The 20,958-nt window shown below is 44.6% G+C and overlaps 2 protein-coding genes across 11 annotated transcripts in view; one reads left to right on the top strand and one right to left on the bottom strand.

Moving 5' to 3' along the window:
* The window catches only part of rap1gap2a (RAP1 GTPase activating protein 2a), a 67,883-nt gene extending 50,030 nt beyond the window's left edge, over nucleotides 1-17,853 (top strand). For 2 of the 10 annotated variants that reach the window (XM_047593575.1, XM_047593572.1), the window contains 21 exons: nucleotides 1,812-1,847; nucleotides 3,981-4,013; nucleotides 4,694-4,726; nucleotides 4,825-5,046; nucleotides 5,146-5,249; nucleotides 6,143-6,221; nucleotides 7,428-7,481; nucleotides 8,197-8,280; nucleotides 8,395-8,495; nucleotides 9,040-9,169; nucleotides 9,496-9,651; nucleotides 9,936-10,007; nucleotides 10,660-10,746; nucleotides 10,864-11,004; nucleotides 12,048-12,197; nucleotides 12,495-12,607; nucleotides 13,317-13,415; nucleotides 13,544-13,664; nucleotides 15,124-15,226; nucleotides 15,339-15,412; nucleotides 15,717-17,853. In XM_047593575.1, the coding sequence (XP_047449531.1) occupies nucleotides 1,812-1,847; nucleotides 3,981-4,013; nucleotides 4,694-4,726; nucleotides 4,825-5,046; nucleotides 5,146-5,249; nucleotides 6,143-6,221; nucleotides 7,428-7,481; nucleotides 8,197-8,280; nucleotides 8,395-8,495; nucleotides 9,040-9,169; nucleotides 9,496-9,651; nucleotides 9,936-10,007; nucleotides 10,660-10,746; nucleotides 10,864-11,004; nucleotides 12,048-12,197; nucleotides 12,495-12,607; nucleotides 13,317-13,415; nucleotides 13,544-13,664; nucleotides 15,124-15,226; nucleotides 15,339-15,412; nucleotides 15,717-15,725 (2,001 nt within the window). In that variant the 3' untranslated portion in view covers nucleotides 15,726-17,853. Of the gene's footprint in view, nucleotides 1-717; nucleotides 976-1,049; nucleotides 1,848-3,980; nucleotides 4,014-4,693; nucleotides 4,727-4,824; nucleotides 5,047-5,145; nucleotides 5,250-6,142; nucleotides 6,222-7,427; nucleotides 7,482-8,196; nucleotides 8,281-8,394; nucleotides 8,496-9,039; nucleotides 9,170-9,495; nucleotides 9,652-9,935; nucleotides 10,008-10,659; nucleotides 10,747-10,863; nucleotides 11,005-12,047; nucleotides 12,198-12,494; nucleotides 12,608-13,316; nucleotides 13,416-13,543; nucleotides 13,665-15,123; nucleotides 15,227-15,338; nucleotides 15,413-15,716 lie in introns of those variants that run through there. The other 8 variants (XM_047593573.1, XM_047593582.1, XM_047593577.1 and 5 more) reach the window with 6 other exon arrangements.
* A 26-nt stretch (nucleotides 17,854-17,879) lies between these two features.
* Nucleotides 17,880-20,389, bottom strand: si:dkey-52l18.4 (uncharacterized protein LOC560708 homolog). Its single transcript, XM_047593583.1, has 5 exons — nucleotides 20,048-20,389; nucleotides 19,248-19,589; nucleotides 18,919-19,152; nucleotides 18,785-18,813; nucleotides 17,880-18,357 (listed from the first exon to the last, which is right to left on the bottom strand). The coding sequence occupies exons 1-5, from the start codon at nucleotides 20,097-20,099 to the stop codon at nucleotides 18,259-18,261; spliced, it is 756 nt and encodes a 251-aa protein (XP_047449539.1). The 5' UTR covers nucleotides 20,100-20,389; the 3' UTR covers nucleotides 17,880-18,258.
* Between the last annotated feature and the right edge of the window lie 569 nt (nucleotides 20,390-20,958).

Below are 20,958 nucleotides of genomic sequence, written 5' to 3'. Positions count from 1 at the left end.
CTGCGATCCTGTTGATGACTTAACGTGCATGCATGAATTCCAGCCTCCGGCGAGTCAGCCGGTCATTCAGCCAGACCGCCTGCTTTTATCTGCCTGTGGCGCGTGGTGGCCTCTGCAGGTTGCCATGGGAGATAAGAGATGTAGATGTTCCCGGGCTAGAGAGAATATGTGATAAGGAGTGGATGAAAGAGACACAAGGAAAGCTGAGGCAGAAATTTGACAGAAAAGAACAGTAGAGACAAATTAGCAAAATGAGACCTGGGGGGGGATAAAACAGAGGCAGAGAACAACAGCGAGGCTCGTTTCATACTGAAAGCAAAGCAGGCAGACGCACAGCAGTCTCTTGTCCTTGCTCTCGTCTGGACGCCGCAAGAGATGTAGTTCTCTCAATCATAAACTCTCTGAACTCCAAGATCCCACCCAAGCGCTTCTGGGGTGAACTGCAACAGTGTGTTTTTACAGCTGTTAACAGTCTGCAGAGGGGAGGCAAGAAAAAAAAGAAGAAGAAGAAGACTTTTTGGAATAAATCTCCTTCTTTACACTTTATTGCCCTCATATGATCCCCAGTTACACTTGCGCTATGTACACGCAGGCAAACCCACACTGTTTACATGGGCAGTTGGCTGAAGGAGCATACACAGACAGCCTAACTAACAGGAGGCAGTTTTTTTTATTGTCAGTCTGGCTGCCTGGTGTTGACTCTCAAGGTCCAGCCACAGAGCCGTGTGCCTGCTCACAACACCTCCAGTTAATATTAACTCCTCGATAAGAGCTGCAGGTGTGTGTCAGCGCTGGGAGTGGCGACTAATAGCTTTTCACATGAGTGCAGGTAACCACTTAAAGGTTTAGAATTAGTTGAGAGCAGTGCTGTCAGAATGTAGCCGTTGAGAGTTATTTATAACTGTAACACAATCGTCGAAGCGGGCTGTTAAACTGCTTTCCAGACTTTACCGGTTCAGACGCCACAGTCCATTGGTAAGAAATGGATACTCGGGATCCTGCTGCTTTGAAGCTTGCACTGTAATGACTGAGCAGCGGCCCTGACACATTTCATGTAATGCGAGTGTGTGGTTTAATTGCGATCAACTACTGTGTGGAAGAGCACTCATGACGTTGCTGTTGTTGATTCTTTTCCAGAAATACTTTCGCAAATTTCTTCCTTCAGGCAGCTTTTTTTTCTTTTCTTTTTTTTTTTATTTTAACAGGAAGTTTGATACCGCACCAGGAATTGACAACTCCTAAGTGAGCGTGTGCATGTGCGCTCGCACGCTTGTCGCCTGAACCCTGCACGCATTGTGTTTACACGTTGTATGCGTGCCAAAATCTGAGCACAAACACCACGCCAGGCCATTAGCGCCCTCACAGCTCATTCATGCGACAAGGTGGGAGCCCGGACGGATGAGGACGTGCGAATGCACGGCGGCGCTTGTGTTTGCGTGTGTGCGCCGCTCTCTGAGGAAGTGGGTTCTTATCAGCCACTGTGCAAACGGGTGTGAGAGGCTGTGCCCTTCCCTGCCCACTTGACGCAGCAAAGTTTAGAGTGTGGAGGAGGGTCGTGCACGGCTCCGGCTTCCAAGCCTGATCAGCTGCTGCCAGGACCAGTGTTATCTGTGCAAGACCTTTAAATTCTGACGTTGTGGGTTTTTTGTGTTGCGCGTTGAAACACTTGCGTGAGGTGTAAATTGGAGCTGCCTAAAGGGCAAAAAAACTGAGCTGAATTTGTGTTTGGTGTCAGTAGATGTGGCCGCTCTGGCCAGACGTGTTTTGCCCTGTTTTACAAGCTACGTGATCTACTTCTGTTTCTTTTGCAGTCTGCAGAGTTCTTCGATATGCTGGAGAGGATGCAGGTATGACATGCTCATTTTCCTTCTTCTGAGGGCAGTTGTGTCTCTGCCTTATTTCACCATCTTATTTCCTCATTTCCTCCCCTGCTCTTTGACTAATACTACTGGATGATAATTGCATATTTGCAGCATGTTTATGCCATAACAAAGCTCTTAGCCTGGGTGGAACTTCAAAGAGAACATGGGCATGCTGAGAGACGTGTCTGTTGTGCTTTTTTGTCTGTGACCATAGTCATTTTTTTTTTTTTACATGTTCTGACTTTGATGATTCACTTGGTGCAGGTCAGCCCGCTGGGTTCCATGTGTTTCCCAGACAAGATAATGGGCATGCTGGGGCCAGATAAGAATATCTTTGGAGCTATCTGGACTGGCATGACTATTTTTTTTTATTTTTTATTTTTATTCTCTGTGTCGAATGCATTGATTTTTATTTTTTTCTTGCGAACAAAGTCTCTCTGTGCGCGACCATTCTGTGCCCTCCGCAGGCCCCTAAGGGCAGGGGCTTCAAGCGGTCAGGCAGATGGGGATATGACAAGGAAGAGGGGGTGGGTGGAGAAACAGATGACAGAAGAATACAAAAAAAAAAAGGGAACCAATGTGTGATTTGCAGGTTTGTGTTTAGACCGCCAAAACGTGCAAAGAAACTAGACTTTCTAGTCTAGACTTTCAGCAGGTGTGAGTTAGTGACCAGCAGCTGAAAGAAATTTAAATGGAGCATATCCAAATGCAGCACCAAAACAAGCTGTGAATTGAACCACCGGGTATTTTCGCGGCAGTTAAAGCCTGAAATGTGTTATTTTATCTGTGCCAAACACCTTCAGTAAGCCACGTTGCGTTACCTGACAGAGTGGATTTTCCTCTGTGCTTTATTCTAAGTAGAGCTCAACATGTTCATTGATCCTCCACTGAAAATTCACCAAGTTTGTTAATTACTCCTGTAAAGGCAGCGCATTTGAGTCAATTATTTTAAAGATCTAAGCAGAAATGGAAAAGGTCTGGGCCTGCGCGAGCTTTAGTCGCAGAAGAAAAGCAGAATCAAATGGCACTTCAAATAGCAAATCTGAATTTCAAGGCAAGGGCAGAGAAGGGACTCACGGAGGACATCAGTGGAGTTACTTGTGAAAGCGTGACCGGCAGCGAGTGGAAGCCGGCCCGTGATCATCAAACAGCACGCGAAGGGAAACCGCGCTTGTCCTTCCTGAAACGTGGCTCGCATTCGGCCCGGCTCGCTTGAGCTCCGAACATTTAAACGCCCGTGTTCAAAGGGCGTTGCTGGACGGTCGCGCTGAAGGTCTCTCCCTCTCACCCGATTCTTCTTCTAATAACACACCCTTTCCTTTCTCTACTTCTGACCTCCCTTCATCTCTGTCTCTATGACTGAAAATTGAAGCCTCTTAAGAGCATCTTTGTGATCAGTCTCATATTGTTGACAATGGCTCCCCCGTGACTGTAACAGCTGCTCCATCAACAAGCACTCAGACACAAACCACTACAGACTAGACTTAGAAGTGTGCCCGAACACTTGTGTGCGTGTGTTGGGGTCCGTGTGTCCATGCACTATTTTAATGAGTGTTGCCTGACTCTCGGCGTGATTGACAGCATTGTAAGTGATGGTAGCGGCGCCTGCGAGAGCTCTGAATCCCCACACATGCTTTTTATTTCCTCACTCTTATGCTCAGCCATGTAGACGATGCTATGCAGACGTAATTGGCCAATTTACACCATGAGAACCAAATTGGCTTTTCACATTTGCATACATGCACGTAAGCAAACACACCCACACATGAATTCAGACACACATCTAAGTCTAACCTCGTACATCTCCCTGCATCTCGGTGCTGTCGTGTCCCAACAAATCAAGGAATAAACACTCTGGATTCACTGAGAGAGGATGACTAAGTGTTTGCATTACCTGTGTGTGTTTGTGTGTGAGCATGTGGAGGAAATTGCTTTGGCGTGTGTGACTCACTCGTTTGTCATCTGGCAACTGACACAGTGAGGACTGACACCAAGACCGCCGTTGTTTCAGGACACTTCTTTAAATGCACCAACGAAAAAATACATAAGTAAATAAATCTACTTGCTTTCTGACCCTTGTGCTTTTCCATCCTCATGCTGCGAACGGACACTAATAAGGTCCCTAAACCTGAAGAGACCAAAAAATGGAAGGTGTGGCTGGATGCACACATATCTTCTCCGTGGATCTCATTAGTCTGGTGTCATAGTCTGTGGCCTCCCATTCTCTGCATGTTCATTCCTCATCATTGCTTCATCATGCCTCCTCTGCGTCTGCGCCGTGCTTGTTCTTCCCTCCGCCTGTTTCTGCTTGTGAGGAGTTTCTTAACGCCCCTGTAAACACTTTCCCAATTTTTCTCAGGCCTCTGAAAGCAGCAAATCAATAGCTTTCTGATCTGATCGATTATAAATTGAATCAACTCCAGCTGTCGATTGATTCTCCCTGTCCAGCTGGTACCCTGAGTCCTGCAGCTGTGGAATGTAAATGACCGGCTGTCCGTAGCCCCCCCGCGCTCTTGGAGGTGCAGAGCCGGGCTTCAGCAGTATTTAGAGGTCATTCGCTGGAGCTGCACTAGCATACTGCTAAAGACACATAACTGCTCCCACCCTCAGGGGGCTGCTGCATCAAAACAGCTCTGACATCATAAAGTGTGTGTGTGGGGGGGGTGATGATGACTGTGCATTTCAGGCTGTTGCATCACCTCCTGAGACTCCCTTTGGCATTATAAGTTGTATTACCCCCTTGTGTCTGTGTTTGTTATTTACTTGAAACAATATAACTGTTATTAAATTCAGTCTTTTTTAGTGGTGTGTGTGCTCTCTCTGTTTTACAGGATGACTATATCCCCTACCCACGGATAGAAGATGTGAGTCATTTCTCATTCACACAATACATTTAAAGTAAAAACAGGCTTTTTTTTCCCCCTCCTCACATGTGTCAATTCTTTCTGCTCTTGCATCCTAGGTCCTGGAGAAGGGCGGTCCATACCCGCAGGTGATCCTACCCCAGTTTGGGGGCTACTGGATTGAGGATGTGGAGGCACCAGCAGGAACGCCCTCCTCCTCCGAGTCAAGCTTCTGTGAGGAGGAGGACGGAGGGGAGGGCTTGAGCCCCGGCGGGGGGCACACCTACCGCCTGGAGTGTAACAGCACAGCCCGTGCCTACCGCAAACACTTCCTAGGCAAGGTCAGTGTGTGCATTAGTGCCACTTAGCGCACGCTCTTCTCTGCTACTGTCTTTGACCTGAAACTGACCTCTCCAACCTTCCTGCTCTTGTTCTCCCAGGAGCACATGAATTACTACTGCACTGGAAGCAGCATCGGCAACCTCATCATGTCTTTGAAGCACGAAGACGCTGAGGGGCAGGAGTTCCTGCGCATCATGCTCAGGTACAATGTGGCAAATGTATTGGTAGTATCTTAAACTAAAGTATTTTATCCACAAGACTTTCGCTGGTCTCTTAGTCTGTTAGCTAGCTGTCTGATTTGTCCGACTTGCAGATGGAACCTATCAACTTATTTTGTTTGTATTCAAGTCTGTCCCACCACCAGTAATGACAAAACTAGAGATTGAAATGCTGACATGATGGGAATAATGTTAGTTTTTCAGGGATATTTCTCATAAAAATAAAGTACTGATTAAAGGGAACATAATGCCTTGCTAAGTCTAACTAACAGGTGTTTAGACAACACAATGAAAGTCACACATTTCCACCTCATGGATCCAGGGGAAAAGTCGCACGACCACTAAATCCTCCGGGGAATGTATGCACAAAATGCTGTCATATTCCTCTGAGAAATTTTAGTCGAGCACAAACTGGGGCGCTGATTATCCAATTACTGACAGACAAAAAGACATTTCAAGTGATGAAGTCGCCCGGCTTTGCCGCGGCTCATTGCTTTTTGTCACATTAGCTCGGATTTGTGGTTGTGTAGCAGACAGCCTGTACTGACATTATCACAGCTGGTGACATTTTCATCAACACGCGGGAAAAACAATAGCATAATGCCCGGTTTTTACTTAGCCATTATGGGCAGTGCAGAGAGGAACATGGCCAGGTGATTGCTAATGTCTTCCTTGACAGCCGACACTGATAATACCCGAAATGTTGCCATTTGGTGTCAGTCAGCCCACTCTCTGTACGGACTTGTTGGAGCGCTCATTTTTTTTTGGCCTAAATTCAGTCAGACAACGGGCTGCATATCAACTAGCCATCGTCTAAAACAGCAAAACAGATCTCTTTGGTGGAACAAACATCAAACTGCTCTCTTTGTTCTTGCAGGTCTAGGACCAAAACAGTTCATGACAGAATCTCTTTAGCAGGCATCAACCAGCTGCCCAGTGTACCTCAGATTGCCAAGGTAAGGATGGACACATACAATAGGAGTAATGTTTGTTGGAAGTGCTAAATCTGACACATGGCAGCTGGCTTTCTATAAAAAGAAAATGTAAAGGAGAAGAAAACTATTTAAGGCCGTGTCCCAAACCTTATTTTTAATGTTTAGACTTTACAAGAACATGTGAAATATCGCCAATATCCCTGAGCTTGTTTTCAGTGCCTTTATGCCTCTCAGGATATTCAGCCTCAGCTTTGATCCAGACTAGAGTATTGATTCAGCAGATATATTATGACACTTTTTAGCCAACCGTGATTTGCAGGCTCAAGGAGTCGATCTTCTTCCTGCACGGACGTGAGCAATTAACTCAGGTCGTTCACAAATGGGCCTTGGATCCACTTCTTTTTAATCTCTTGGCCGACCTGGCCGAGGCAAAGCGAGAGCAGCCGCATGCACATTAGGTCAGCGGGGGATGACCCTGACCATCTCACGTGTGTTTGTGTCTGGTGTGGCCGTAGTGAGGGGAGGCGCAGCGCTGACAGACCGTGCCAAGTTATTACAGCCGTTGTAATTTTATAATAATCATATAAGAATCATAACAGTTCCTCGTGGCACGGTGGCGAATGCGTCAGCGTCTAGTGGCCAGGGACCTTGCTCAGTGTGCCAGGGCTTTCAGAACTCACGACGGCACTTTATGGCTTTATTTCATTTACGTTTGACAACATAAAAGAATATTACACTCATTTAGCAAAGATGAGGAGAGCGCAAGAATAAAAAAATGGGGTAATTACTACCTTATATTTGTTTTACACACATTAAATATGAAACCAAGCTTCATTAAACATAAGGCGAGTTTGTGTGATTAGTCATTAATCAGACTTTGTCTGACTCACCCAGTCAAGCCTGGTTTATGGTTTATCGAACCACAAGAGGCAAAGAAGAACTTTCCCACATTTAGTAAAAAAGTACTTCCTTCATCTTTACACTTGCTACTTTAAATATCATCGATGAGCTTTTGCACATGACATAGATGAAGCCAGGAGTGGAAATGCTCCAATATCAATATCTTTCTTTAAGTAAAATGAGAATTTGCAACAGTAGAGTACTGATTTTTTTCTATTTTAATGTTGTCCGTTTGCCCGTTCACTTTTAGCTTTACTCATGTCAGCCTTACGCTTGGGTATGCTTTCTTACGAAATGATATTAAAAAATCCTTCTCTGTTTTTCCAGCTTCTGTGCGACGACGCCACAGGGCTGAAGTTCAACCCCGTGCTGTATCCTCGGGTGAGCGCATCCTCAGCTCCCGCACCGCGGTGTCATCGTGACCCCGCCTCACCCAGCCAGCTCTAAACGCGTTTATTCAAGTTGACATGATTTATATTTCACTGTCTGGGCTTAAGCTGAGACAGACAAAGGGGGGGCAGAGTAGAGCTGACACTGCAAATGCTGCATTTAATAATATCTCACATGATGCAACACTTTTCCAGGGCATTTACATGAGGTATGAGGTGTGGTTACTTTTGCCAGCATCGACCCTCAACACATTTATTAACTTTTCAACCCTTTCTAACTCTTAACCAGAAAAATAGCACACTTTTTGTGACATTTTGCCCCTCATAAGCCCCCTACCTCTCCAACGTCTGCTCTGTTTGGTAAGCACATTATTCAAGATGAGATTAATGGTACAACTTTTGAAGGATCTGCTCGTCCTCATGTGAGCCTGGCGGAGGAGTGTGATGGAGCATGCTTTCAGCCTGTGCCTCGGGGAAGGAAAAAAAAAAAACAACCCATCTGTGGCCCCGTATGCAAGCGACAGCAACAGGATTGCTGCCCTCGTTAGGGGCCCACGACCGGCTTATGTAACAGCGGCCCTATAAACCTGCCCAGGGGACACGTTGGAGAGGACGAAAACATATTTTCCTAACTGCTACTGCAAGCAGAAAGTGTGGAACAATTAGAGTCGCAACCATAGGCTAAATCGTTTTTGTGTTACGTGCAGGGATCCCAGCTGATAGTGGCTTATGATGAGCACGAGGTGAACAACACTTTCAAATTTGGCGTCATCTACCAGAAGTTTGGGCAGGTGGGTGGTTTTACTGATCTGCGTGCTCCCGTTTGCCTGAGATATACCACCTGCTTCATCTCTTCGCCTCCTTCGCCCCTGTCTTCCCTCCCTTTATTTGTGTTTTCCTTTCAGACGTCCGAGGAAGAGCTATTCGGGAACAATGAGGAGACGCCGGCTTTCAAGGAGTTCCTCGGTCTCTTGGGAGACAACATTGAACTTCAAGATTTCAAAGGGTAAGAGTCGGAGCACAATGGGACAGAGTGGGGGAAACGAGTGAAGCGAGTGAAGAGCAATGAAAAGGAAAGAGGAAGGAAGAATCCAGTAAAATCACCATAAATAGGAACAGGGAAGGGACATAGAGAAGGATATATGAGTGTTTTGCAGTAGAAGAAGTGGGCAGTGTTTAATTACCGCAACCGTGGAGCAATCTGTCCTGCTGTTTCGGACTCAGCATGCGGCCTGGATAAACTGCTTAGTGAAACTGATCCCAGAGAAGAAAGTGCCACATGGACAGGTAATCAGAGCCCTGTATGCCCTGTTTATTGTGTCGTAGGCTTTTTCTACGGGGTTGCACTTCGCAACTTGCTTTTACTGACAGGGAGGCTTTCAATTGGAGCTGACGCAAGACAGACGTCAAAAAAAAGTTTTTGGGTATCATTTGAGGTAGTCAGGTGAGAACTGATGGACCTTATATGTAAAATGCATAAAATATTGTAAGTGAAGAAGGCAGGAAGCCACACGGAGAGCATGACAACATGTGCTTTGATGACGTGACAGGTTCCGCGGTGGGCTGGACGTGTCTCATGGACAGACAGGGTCTGAATCCGTCTACACCGTCTTCAGACAGAGAGAGATTATGTTTCATGTGTCAACTAAGCTTCCCTTCACAGAGGGCGACGTTCAGCAGGTACCAGGCTTTAACACCGGCTTCACCTACTATTACATGGATTTCACAATGGATTTAGATTGGATGTCTTAGCCCAAAAATATTAAAGAGATGCTCAGGTTTGGTTATTGACAATGCATTCCACTGTTTCAATCAAATCTAAATTGCTATTATGTAAACTTTGGCTAAATATTAAATCAAATCCTTGCAGGATATTTGGCGTAAAGCTACTAAAATCTCCCAAGGAACAAATAAAGCATTATTGCTTTCAGTGATTTGGCTGCCATCGAAGTAGAAGACTTAAACTCTCAACACAAAATGAAATCCAATGAATCTTTCCTCCTCAGCTCCAAAGGAAGAGGCATGTCGGAAACGACATCGTTGCCGCAGTCTTCCAGGAAGAGGCCACACCGTTTGTTCCAGACATGATCGCCTCCAACTTCCTGCACGCTTATGTGCTGGTGCAGGTTGAGAACCCGTGTACAGAGGACACAACATACAAGGTATTGAAGTGATGCTGCCTTCGCTTTTCACGCCCTGTAATAACCATAGGCAAGTCGGTCAGAGTCCAAAAGTGTTGCCACTGCCAGTGGGCGTAGTCAAGCGAGTGGGGGGAAGAAAACCAAATTATTCGAGAGTAAAAATAAACGATGAATTACTCGTCGCTCATAACCATGTGTTGCCTAGTTTCTCCCAAATTTCGTTTGGTCCTCCCAACATGAAACCCCAGCTCTCCTCAAGTATACACACTTTCAACGTGCAAATATCATTTGTTTCGTGTCAATAGGTGTCTGTCACAGCCAGGGAAGATGTGCCTTGTTTTGGACCCCCACTCCCGAACCCAGCGGTCTTCAAGAAGGTAAGGCACCGTAGTGCGGCCTCTGTATGTAAGCAACGACTCCAGTTTGACGAGACCAGACTAGATGAATCAGATGGCTTGACTTTTGAAAAATGATTTTCCCATTTCTTTTTCTTCGACCGCAACATTAGGTGATATCGCTTCACCGAGATTGAAAATAATGCGTTAATAAAAGTTCACATCCATCTGTCGGAGCCACTTACTGTCGGAGAAGTTATTTATTTGAGTGTTTCATATTGTATTAGAATATTCAGGATACACATATTTGGTTAGGGTAAATGTTACAACCTGTTGCTATGACAACGCTTCCTCATCTCCCATTTGGACATTAGTCATAGTGAGTCATAGTGAGTTGACTTCAGGCTTTTCTCACAAAGGTGACACCGGATTGAGGGGAGAAAAAAAAAGATCGGCTTACTGCGATATTATTTGCAGAATATAATGATGATGAAGAGTGAGAATTTGAGGCAGAAGAGAATTTAAATCAGTGAGGTTTGTAGCCGTGATCAGACACAGCGTGCTGCGACACTCTCATCTGTATGGCGTTGATAAAGGTCACCTTTCCTCATTGTCGCACCGCCAACCACCCACCCTTCTCGCTCATCATCCAACTCCGCTCCTCTTCTCCCCCTCACTGTCTCTGTCTCCCCAGGGCCCCGAGTTCCGAGACTTCCTGCTGACAAAGCTGATCAATGCCGAAAACGCCTGCTACAAATCTGACAAATTTGCCAAACTCGAGGTGACACACGCTCGCACATCTACACTCAAACGCCGTGGCGTGCCTTCAATCACTGTTCGATTATCGCCTTGCCAGTGCTTTCCCACATGGGCTTTATGTGTGCGAAACCGATTCTAGGGACGAACGCGAGCCGCCCTGCTGGATAATCTCCACGACGAGCTGCACAGACAGAGCCAGGCCGTGCTGGGCCTGGGCCAGGTGGGAGAGGAGGACAAGCTGGAGAACGGAGGACACGGGGGTCTGCTGGAGTCCTTCAAGGTGAACATGAACCTAGACAGAAGTACATCGTGCGATCTCCTTTCAGCTCTGTGACATTTATTTGCCCACCGTCATTATAGCGCAAAAGTGAGAAAGTGAGATTTCCTCCCTGTGTAGGTCAGGTAAATGTCACAGGTCTGCAAGATGACTTAAGGTGCTAAACCATTGTTATCACGGTTTACTGCTGCTATTTTCTATGCTCAAAAATGTGACTTTATATTAAGTATGAGTGTGGGTGTATAGGTATGTGAATCCATGTGAGTGCGTGCACAGTGGATGCAAAACACTGCAGTGCTCAGATACACGTCACTTTCTTATTTTCTCGTCTTTTCCCCCGTTTCCTCACACTAGGTGTTTAATTCCTTTCTCATCACTCACCATCCCTCCTTTGTCCACAACCGAAAGCTAATTGATGTTAATGGACTCATTAGTTTTTGCATCTCTGTGTGTGTGTGTGAGATGATGATGTGTGACTAATGTGACAATTTGACTCTCCTGTTCTTCGCAGGCGTTGTGGACAGCTACTTTGCACTTTCTGCAGTCAGACGCAGGGGGCGCTGTTCTCATTGGTGTCATAGCAGTTGCTGTGTATTACCTTTCTGTATCACTGTAAACGCAAAGAGAGGACTGCCATTTGTAATAATAAACATTTTTTTCTTGCTTTATATTGTTTGCGTTATGTTTTCCATAATCTGAGCTCACCCTACGTCTTGACGAAAGTGAATGAATACAGCTAATTTAGTTTCATAATGAAACGAGGTGATTAATTAATTTGACTTTTATTATTTATGAACAAGGAACATGAATACACACAAGTCATAACAGCATTGCATCTGAATCTGCTCCAAGTCGTTTGGCATTCCTTGGATAACTGCGCCCTCTAGTGGTTGCGATTTGCACTAACGTCTACGATCTATTCTTCCTGAATTCCTCCATACTGCCCTTTGTCCTAACTTTTTATTTACCCGTGTTCCCCTGTCCATTTCCCTTTCTTCCTGCTTTCGCTAGTCTAATTATTCTCGGTTCTCTTCTGTGTCCTCCAGAGAGCCATGCGTGTCAGGAGTCACTCCATGGAGACCATGGTGGGGTCTCATCGTCACAGGAGCCCCGGTGTAGGAGGTGGGGTCCCAGCCAGCCTGAGCGGAGGGGGGCTGCCGCAGAGCACCAGTGAATGCACAAAGAGCACCTTCACTGTGAGTAAAAGAGAAGAGACGCTGACCATGTACACAAACATTATGTAAATGTACAATTCCTTGTTCCATAATACAGCTCGGTACCTTAGAGGTCCTGGTAAAGAGTTGTTGTTACCAGCCCAAATCCTCACCCATACACTTATGATGAAACTAGTTTTGTCTGTTTGAATGTTTTTGCTAAACTGAAATTTTGATTCTCTCTTAACCTCATCGTAGATATTGAGTGTGCTTTAAAAAGCAATTACAGTGTGAATGTAAATATGCTGCAAATATTAATCTGTAATCTGGACTCTTCAGCCTCCCGTGCTGTCAGCCAAGTCTCCTCTGAAGAGCCCGGTGAAACGGCGCTCAGGCCTCTTCCCTCGCCTCCACTCCAGCACAGAAACCCCCTCAGACAAACACACGCGCAGGTGGGTGTTTTAAAAGTTATCTGTAGTCAGTAAACGCACTGAGACGAGTGCGTTTACATGCACGTGAAAAAAAAAACGAATTATTGCCTTAATCGGACTCTAACAGGAGAATATAAGTGCATGTCAACACGTTACTCCGATTAAAACTGGAGTTCTCGTTATCCGATTGTGACACCCAGATAATGCGATTGCAATCGGAGTTTTCATCGGATAATGCGTGTGCGCATGCTCCACCAACGCTGCGCTGGCGTGCGACCCCGGAACAAAAACGTCCAAGAAAACCGATCGCAAAATAAGAAGAGAAACGGAGCCGTCTGACGGATAGCGCGAATCTTACCTGCACCAGAAGTAGCACGAACATTACGTACAAGATTAAAAAATGTACTATTATCCGTCTGGTTGTTGTTTGAAGTGCCGGTCTGCCGCATGAACGACTCTTGTTTATTATGTCATGTAATAGGTCAACCGGAACTTAACGTGGTATTATCCAGCTGAAAAGACACGTATCGCCACCTAGTGTGGAAGACAGTTATTCGATTTTCTTGCGCTGCATGTAAACTGGGACAAGGACTGTAGTCAGAAAGTCGAATTTTGAGCATAGCTCGATTGAGCTCTGCATGTAAACGCAAGTGTCATTCGGTCTGCTCTACATACAGGCAGTGTGGGCCTCAAACGCTGATGCTGTCATTAACGTAAGTGTCATCCACAGCGACCAAAAGTCCACAGAGATCTGCTCTCTGTCCCAGGAGGTTAGATCAGAGACGTCCTCCAACCCCAGCTCACCCGAGATCTGCCCCAACAAAGAGAGGTGAGGTCGAAACCGGTTCTCCTGGAATACAACGTCATACTCTTAAATTGCATTACACTTGTACAGACTCATAAACATGTCATGTTCAGCTTCTTTACATCTTTGCTCTTCCGCATTTTCCTCAACAGGCCATTTATCAAGCTGAAGGAGTGCAGCAGCGGCAGGCAGAACATCTCCCGCTCTTCATCCAGCACCAGCAGCTTCAGCAGCACCACGGGAGAAACAGAAGTTCTGGAGGAACTGGACACAGTGAGAACAGAATTCACGCTTTAAAAACTGTTTGGCTTTAAGTGTTTTGTGAGCTTGGATGCTTGGTCAGAAGTGTAGAAACAATCAGATCACAATGGTTGGGAGTGTTATTTTATCCCAAATGAGAACTGATATCAAATGTTTTCCATGCCCAGCAGTCAGCTTAGGATCAGTTTGCACAGATGCAATGAGTATTTTTTAAAACATCTGAAAGGCCTGAGAAAACAATTCAAGCAGGAATTTGATACTAGATGCAGTGAATGTCACAGGCAAATATTTGACAGGTTCAAAAAAAGACTTCTATTCATTCTTTCTTCATCTTGATCACTGCATTGTGGATTAGTTTAAGGCAGGGGTCTAGGGGGTCCGGGTAGGCATTGCAGGGGGGTCGCAAAATCATTGATTGATTAGACATTTTTATATATTACCTTTTTTTTTAATTTTCTTTAAATACACATTGAAATCCAACATATTTTAGTAAAGGGATACATGGAGGCAGAAGACTTTATCTTTCAGTCAGCATTTCACTCATTCAGTGACACAGTTATTACTGTGATGCTCAACAGTGCACTATTTCACACACAGCGCCACACTAGACCTGTCAATCTAAGCCTCCTGTACATAGTAATCCCCGCCCCATATTGCTGCTGAGCCAATCACAATGCCGCATATCACACACTGACTGTCAGGTTCCCCGCAATTGGTCAAGATCCTATTCAGTCCCCAGGTGAAATCCCAGACACATGGTGCAATGATTATGTCAGATGTGTTTAGGTTTGTAGGAGTTGGTCATCGTACTGTTGCACATAATTGAAATAAAAAAAATGAATAGAGTGTAATTAAAATAATAATGTATATTTATAATTAGCACTATGCCAAGTTTAATATAGAACAGATATAGTAGGTAGGGGGTCCCTACTTAATCTCTCATCGATTGGGGTGCTCCTTGGCCTGAAAAACACTGAAGAGCCCTGGTTTAAAGGAGTCATTTCAAAATGTTGCTTTGAGATGAGAAGAAGCATATGATTAGCTTAAAACTGGAAATGACAGAGCTAGTCTGGTTCTGTCTAAAGATAGAAAGGGGGTTTTAACTTCTGGACAGGCTCAGGGTAGCGGTTCTCTCCTGTTTCCAGTCATAAGCCATTTCCTTGTGACTTAAGTATTATAACAACAGTTGTATGTGTGTAACAACAGCGGCACAATGGCCTAAAAATTTTAGTTTTACATCATAAAAACTTTACGGAAAAGTACATCATGACTCTATGTCTTTTCCATATGATCTCTTCCATTCAACTCCCAGCTGCTTCCTGCTGAACATCCAGTGACTTTCACTTTGCTGACAAGGTTTATGTCAACTTCAGCCGAACACAGCTCCCTCATGTCTCTGAGGCCGTTCTGTTACTTTCCTCCTCCACCCCTTCCTCCACATAAAGTTTTTCCTGCTGTCTCCCTCCCTCAGCTCGGCCATCCATCCATAGCTTCGTCCTCTGCCTTCAGCCCTTCTCTCAGCGTGGACAGCCAGGGATCCGTTACCCCTGTCATCATGTGCCGCAGCCCGACAGGTAGACCCCACCAGATCTGGCTCGAGTTTCAGCACCTTCCAGTTTAAGTGATCTTCCAGAGTTGGCGAGTTTAGGTTTCCCAATGAGCATTTCCTTCCTTTACATCCTGTAGATGGGAAAACCAAGACATCGCCGAGGTCAAACTTGAAGTTTCGTTTTGACAAAATGAGTCACTCATCCACAAACGTAAGTTTTGCCATCTGAAACCTTGTCTTGTTAGCATTTTTCTTTTCTGAGTATTGAGTCCCAGTACGATACCATCTACTTTTTAAAGACAGGAAACTTGTGATATTTGAATAAAGACAATTATCACACAGGCTAGGAGTACTGACGGAAAGTCAAGCACCCTGATGTGTTTTTGACGCACTCTGTCCGTCTTACAGACATCTCTTTATCTCTGGATCACTGTAGTGTCACCGGAACGGTCAAGCTGGTGTTATGTAATAAGCCGAGACTGACCTGCCTCCCTGTCCTCTCTTCTCTCTTTCAGTCTGAGTAGCCTGGCGGAACTGAAGAACAGACTTGCACAATGAAGGGACAGCGCAGGGGGCTGATGAGGCTGGAAAAAAAAAAAAGTCACAACAACAACCACATAATCACTGTAGAACCACTTCCCAAGCCAAGGATAATCTGACAAGGTTACAGATAGCACCAGAGTCTACACACACTATAGACTAACTGACAATACTGTGAGCGTACAGTGAGGAGATGCAGCTGACGCGTTGGCTTTATTTGTGACCAACCTTCAGCTTCAGAAATGAGCCACTACTTGCTGCAGTCTGTTAATTGTTCCCATCATACAAAGGTCTTGGCGCGGCTGTAAAACTGTGAGTGTAGGCCGAGCTAGACTCCGCCTCAGCTTTTCCTCAAGCATCTTGTTTAATAGAGAGAGAGACGTGATGGTCTAGAAGAACTGTAACACATGGCTGAGCTGTTACTCTTTATCTAGTTGACTGTTGAGCAATCACTGGAAAAAATAGTTAGACATGAGGATGTTTTTCTTCTCCTTTTTTTTTTTTTTTAACTTTGCCCTCTAATGGTACGCCTGGTAACAGTTCCTCCTTTACCTAAAAAAAAAAAAAGTACGTAGAGACAAACAAACACACAAACACACGCACAGAAACTTAATGTACAGTAGCAAAGCCTTCAGGGTGACAACACTGGGAATCTGTTGGAGCTGAACTTGCTCTTTGCATATATAATTGCTTTTCTAAGGGAAATCGTTGATTTTGGGGACGCTTTTGTAACCTTGCCCGCTGCTGCATTGTGTTGGCTGCACTATAAACACGACACGTCTCCTGCTACGACAGCGTTTCTGTATCTGCAAGGGCGGCTTCAAAGCCCCTGAACTCAAGTGCTTGGTCGATGGATATTAGCTCACAGTAGGAGACACTGCCAATACCTGTTTGCCACAAGCTTATTTTAGCCAAAGCTGCGCCTTACAATCTTTTAAAAGCCCTTTTCACCACTGCTGTGCTCTCATTCTCTCTTCCTCTCTGCCTGCATATGCGTCTCTCACCGTGTGAGAGGATGAGACTCCCTAGATCTGGCTACACACACAGTTTTGGGTAGCCAATCGACACACACATTTGCTGAAAATAAACGTTGCACTTACTGAAAACATTTCACCTTCTGATACCTCCCATTGAAGCTTGCTAGCTCGGTGTATCCAGTATGTTCGGCGGTTCGCTTGAACAGGTCTCTGGGGTTTTTAAGTTCCTCGGCGTGTGAGCTTATAAACACAACTTGAAAAAGATGCTTCAGGTTATAATGAACCTTTGAGCCGCTTCTGGCAAAACTCTCTGAATGTGAACTTCGAGCTCTTTCGCATCTTTTCATTGCTTTTTTTCTTTTTGTACTTGTTTATTTCGCGCCCTGTTAGTTGTCATTATGAAGTCATTAGGAGTAGCTTACAAAGTCAGTCGCTCACTACCACAACAGGAGTGTGGGTCTGAACTAAGCCTCAACTATATGTTTGCTCGGACCTGCACAAACTGGAGTTGATGAAGATGAAGCTTAAAAGCAGGCGGATGCGTTTCCAGTGTGACCAAACAACCAAACTGGTAGCTCTTTGGATGAATACCTATGTAATTATGATGTGTAGGGAACCGTTCCTGCAGTGGCGGATGGTTTAAATAGTGTGGAAAGGTTTAAAGGCTCGGTTCATTCAAATTGCAAACTCCTGTCATTCAGGGGATTGTTTAACTTTCAAGAAAGCTGTACTCATAGACGTACCTTTCTGACAAACTGGGACTAGGAACAGACGCGTGGACTCACGCACGCTGTTCTCAGTTAGCGTAGACCAGTGATTACCTCGAGTAGTGGAAGCGGGGACTGAAATCCTCCGGAAGCAAGCAGGAACTTGTCATTTAGTTCGTAGCGGGTATCGCCTAAAACGCCCTGCAGCCTTTTCTCTGTTGATATGCTTAATTTATTGAAACTTCTTTTGCATTGATGTCATGTTAAAAAAAAATGTCACTGCAGAGTACGCTAATTAAGAAGGTAAAATGATTAAAGGATATATATATATATTAATTTAAAAAATGTCTAAACATGTATATGTATATTTGGTTATGTAATGTGCCATTGAGAATTTATTCTAAAATAAAATGTTGTATTTTGTGTCATTTGCGTCTCAGTGTCTTTTCCGGTCCTTACTCATACTCACACATAACATTTATTTTATGCACATGAACACGTCAGGAAAACTGGTACAGACGTCACAGCAGAAGTTTGTTTCTCTTGTTTTGCTTTAAAAGTGATCACAGTGCTGTTAACGTTGCCACAAGCAAGTTCAGACAGAACGTAGTCTCATGACAGAAGGCATATTTTGGTTCTTTCGGTTTCACATTTGAAAAATGTCACTACTTCCAGGGAGTCATCCATAGACACGGACAAGTGTGTCTACTGCTTTAGTCACTTTTTGCAATATGCACGGAAAGTCAGGACCCCTGAACGTCTCCCACGTCTAATGATGATGTCAAGGATCAGCTGGTTCTCAGCAGACCACTCCTCTCTGCTTTCATTTGCAGTCAGGTAAATCTGACAGCTGAGTAGACTGTGGACTCGGCAGGCTTTCTTGTAGCACCCTGATTCCTTAGTGCATGCTGGGAAATGTCTGCATAGACAACCTGTAACATCGAAAATTCATTTCAGTTCAATTTCAGTTCCACTGGTTTCATATAGTGTCAATAACAGTTGCATCTCGTCACTTTACAGGAACCCAGAGGCTGAAACCCTGGTTGCCAGGAAAAAAAATAATCTTTTAACAGAAGAAGAAAAGAAACTTTGAACCTAGTTCATATCAGATGTTCCCATCCGTTTGAGGCCAGACGAAGAAAGCCGAAACAATGCATCAGGCATGCATGCGGGTTATAAACATTGGTCATGGATGGATAGAGCCCGCGTTCCGCACATTGACTATAAAACTGTTTTGTATGTGTTACTCTTGTGAGGATAAACAAGAACAGTGAGGCAGAAAACTGTCAGTTTTAAAACCCACTAGTCACAATGTGAAAACCACAAGGGTGCATATATATAAACTAGGCTGTCACCCACCTCAGTCTTTTGGTTGCCTTTGGGGGGAGCTGTAAAATTTAGAAAGAGACAGTACAGTGAAAGGTGTATTAGTCGTGGTCGTAGTTTTTATTAGTGCAACACCACAGACCCATACAAGGAAGGAAATAAGATACCTTTTTGAGAGGAAGCATTGCGTTTCGGTTGTACCGAGCGTCGAGGGGGAGGCCGTGGAGCCGGGTGTGTTCTCTCTGGGTTTACAGCTGCATATATGACCGGTGCCGTGGGAAGCAGCTGAGGCTTGACTCCTGAACTCAGACAGCGAGCCAGTCCCAGGATGATGGGAAGGCAAAGAAAAGAACCGATCCAGACATAAACCCTGTGCAAGAAAATCCTCCGAGAGAGGACAGCTGTGTAGAAGGAGGAGGATATACACAAAAACAATGCGCTCAAATACAGGTGAATTAACTGAAGTAACTACCATATATATATATACGCTATATACCTGCGGTGACGTTCACACTCTTCCAGTGTCCCTGGTCTGTGAGACGGCCGTCCCAGTTAACACTGCATCGATAGTCACCAGCATCTATTCGGTTGACTGGTAGAATTTCCAAAACTAGTTTGGTTTCATTGGCCGAGATGTCTACCCTGGTCAAACGGTGCCTGGCAGTGTTGTTCACACGGATCAGAGGTTCATATGTTAAATTTGTCCACATCCAGAAGCCGTCCCACGTGTTTCCACAGTGCTCGACCACACAAGACATAGATAGACTGCTTCCTTCTGGGACATGAAAAGTTTCACGTGCTGCCACAACGCCGTTTTCGCACTCTTTTGCACAAACACCTCAAAGGAAGAAAAAATCAAACAAGTCGTGACTGATTATTGCATTTGACTTAGTATCACTGTTATAAAGTGTTTCAAATATGAATAACTACATTATATGACACACATTTTGTCTACTTACAAAACCCTCTGCAGGAGCTGAGATTAAATGCAAAAAACAAGTAGCGAATTTAAACAGGAGATAAATACTACCACACATAGAGCTTGAAACATATTTCAGACATGCACTTAACACACAAAGTTATATGCCTGAGTTGGTATTTGAAATAAAAAATAAATAAATAAATAACTATGTATAGAGTAGAGCCTACCAAAAATAAAATAACAAGCATGATTTCTTTTAGAAAACCATGGGCTGTCGTCAATAGAGCTGCTTGAGTATAAAGTCCAAAGTGTTACTAGGCAGCCTCAAACCGAATAAAATTCAACATTTAAATCAGTCAAAAGATGTCGCTTACCAGCAAAGAAAATGCAGACACCGCTGGTGATGGCGAGGAGATAAACATACATGCCTGATCTCGTCTGATTTCAACCGTGTCGCTGGATAAAAGAAGTCCCAGGTTGATCTTACTTCGCCAGGTTAGTCTTCGTGTTGTGACTTGGGGAAAAAAAAAGTGTAACTGCAGGAGAAAGAGAAGGTGGCCGATTGTTCAAACTCTAGACTCTTCGCCCACGAGCTCCTTCTCTCACTTTCCTTTTATTATTCTCACTCAACAGGGAGGCTTTCCTTTGGTGAGCAGTCGCTGTTTGAGGAAAAGGAAGGAAATGGCACTTCATTCCCGACGCTCTCTCTCTCTCTCTCTCTCTCTCTCACACACACACACACACACACACAAACACACACGTAATTGCAGGAATGGAATATCCTGATGTGTGCAGGAAAGGGTCCGATTTCAAGGAAATGTGGCAATAGCCTTTATGACTCACTTTTAATTAATTAATAGGTGAGCATGTTACAGCACAGTTTCGATTGTTTTTTTACACCCAAACCCGTGATCTCATCCCAGCCACAAACAGGTCACAAAGTGGCAAACAAGCAGATTGTCGGGCGAAAGTCAAACTTCAAAATAAGAACTTGAAAGAAAGAAAGAAAGAAAGATGTCAACAAATTCATCTCGACAAATTATGCGTTTTTCTTATCACATGTGCATTTTTAACTTTTTTTTTGTTTGTTTTTAATAAAAGCATTTTTTCCCCCATTGTGTCATACTGGGAATAGCCTAGTTTGAGTATGTTTTATAAACCGGAACTGACTTTGAGGGCGCTCGTTTCGTGGCGCTCCACGGCTCAACACTCACATTGATTCGCAGGAGTAACAGAGGAAGTGAGAACAGGGGTGTCTAAATGCTAGATGGAAAGTGAGAAGTAT

Source organism: Mugil cephalus, chromosome 9 (assembly GCF_022458985.1).
Source record: "Mugil cephalus isolate CIBA_MC_2020 chromosome 9, CIBA_Mcephalus_1.1, whole genome shotgun sequence".
NCBI lineage: Eukaryota > Metazoa > Chordata > Actinopteri > Mugiliformes > Mugilidae > Mugil > Mugil cephalus.
The sequence above is the reverse complement of the archived record's forward strand: the minus strand, read 5'-3'. Positions and strand labels throughout refer to the sequence as shown.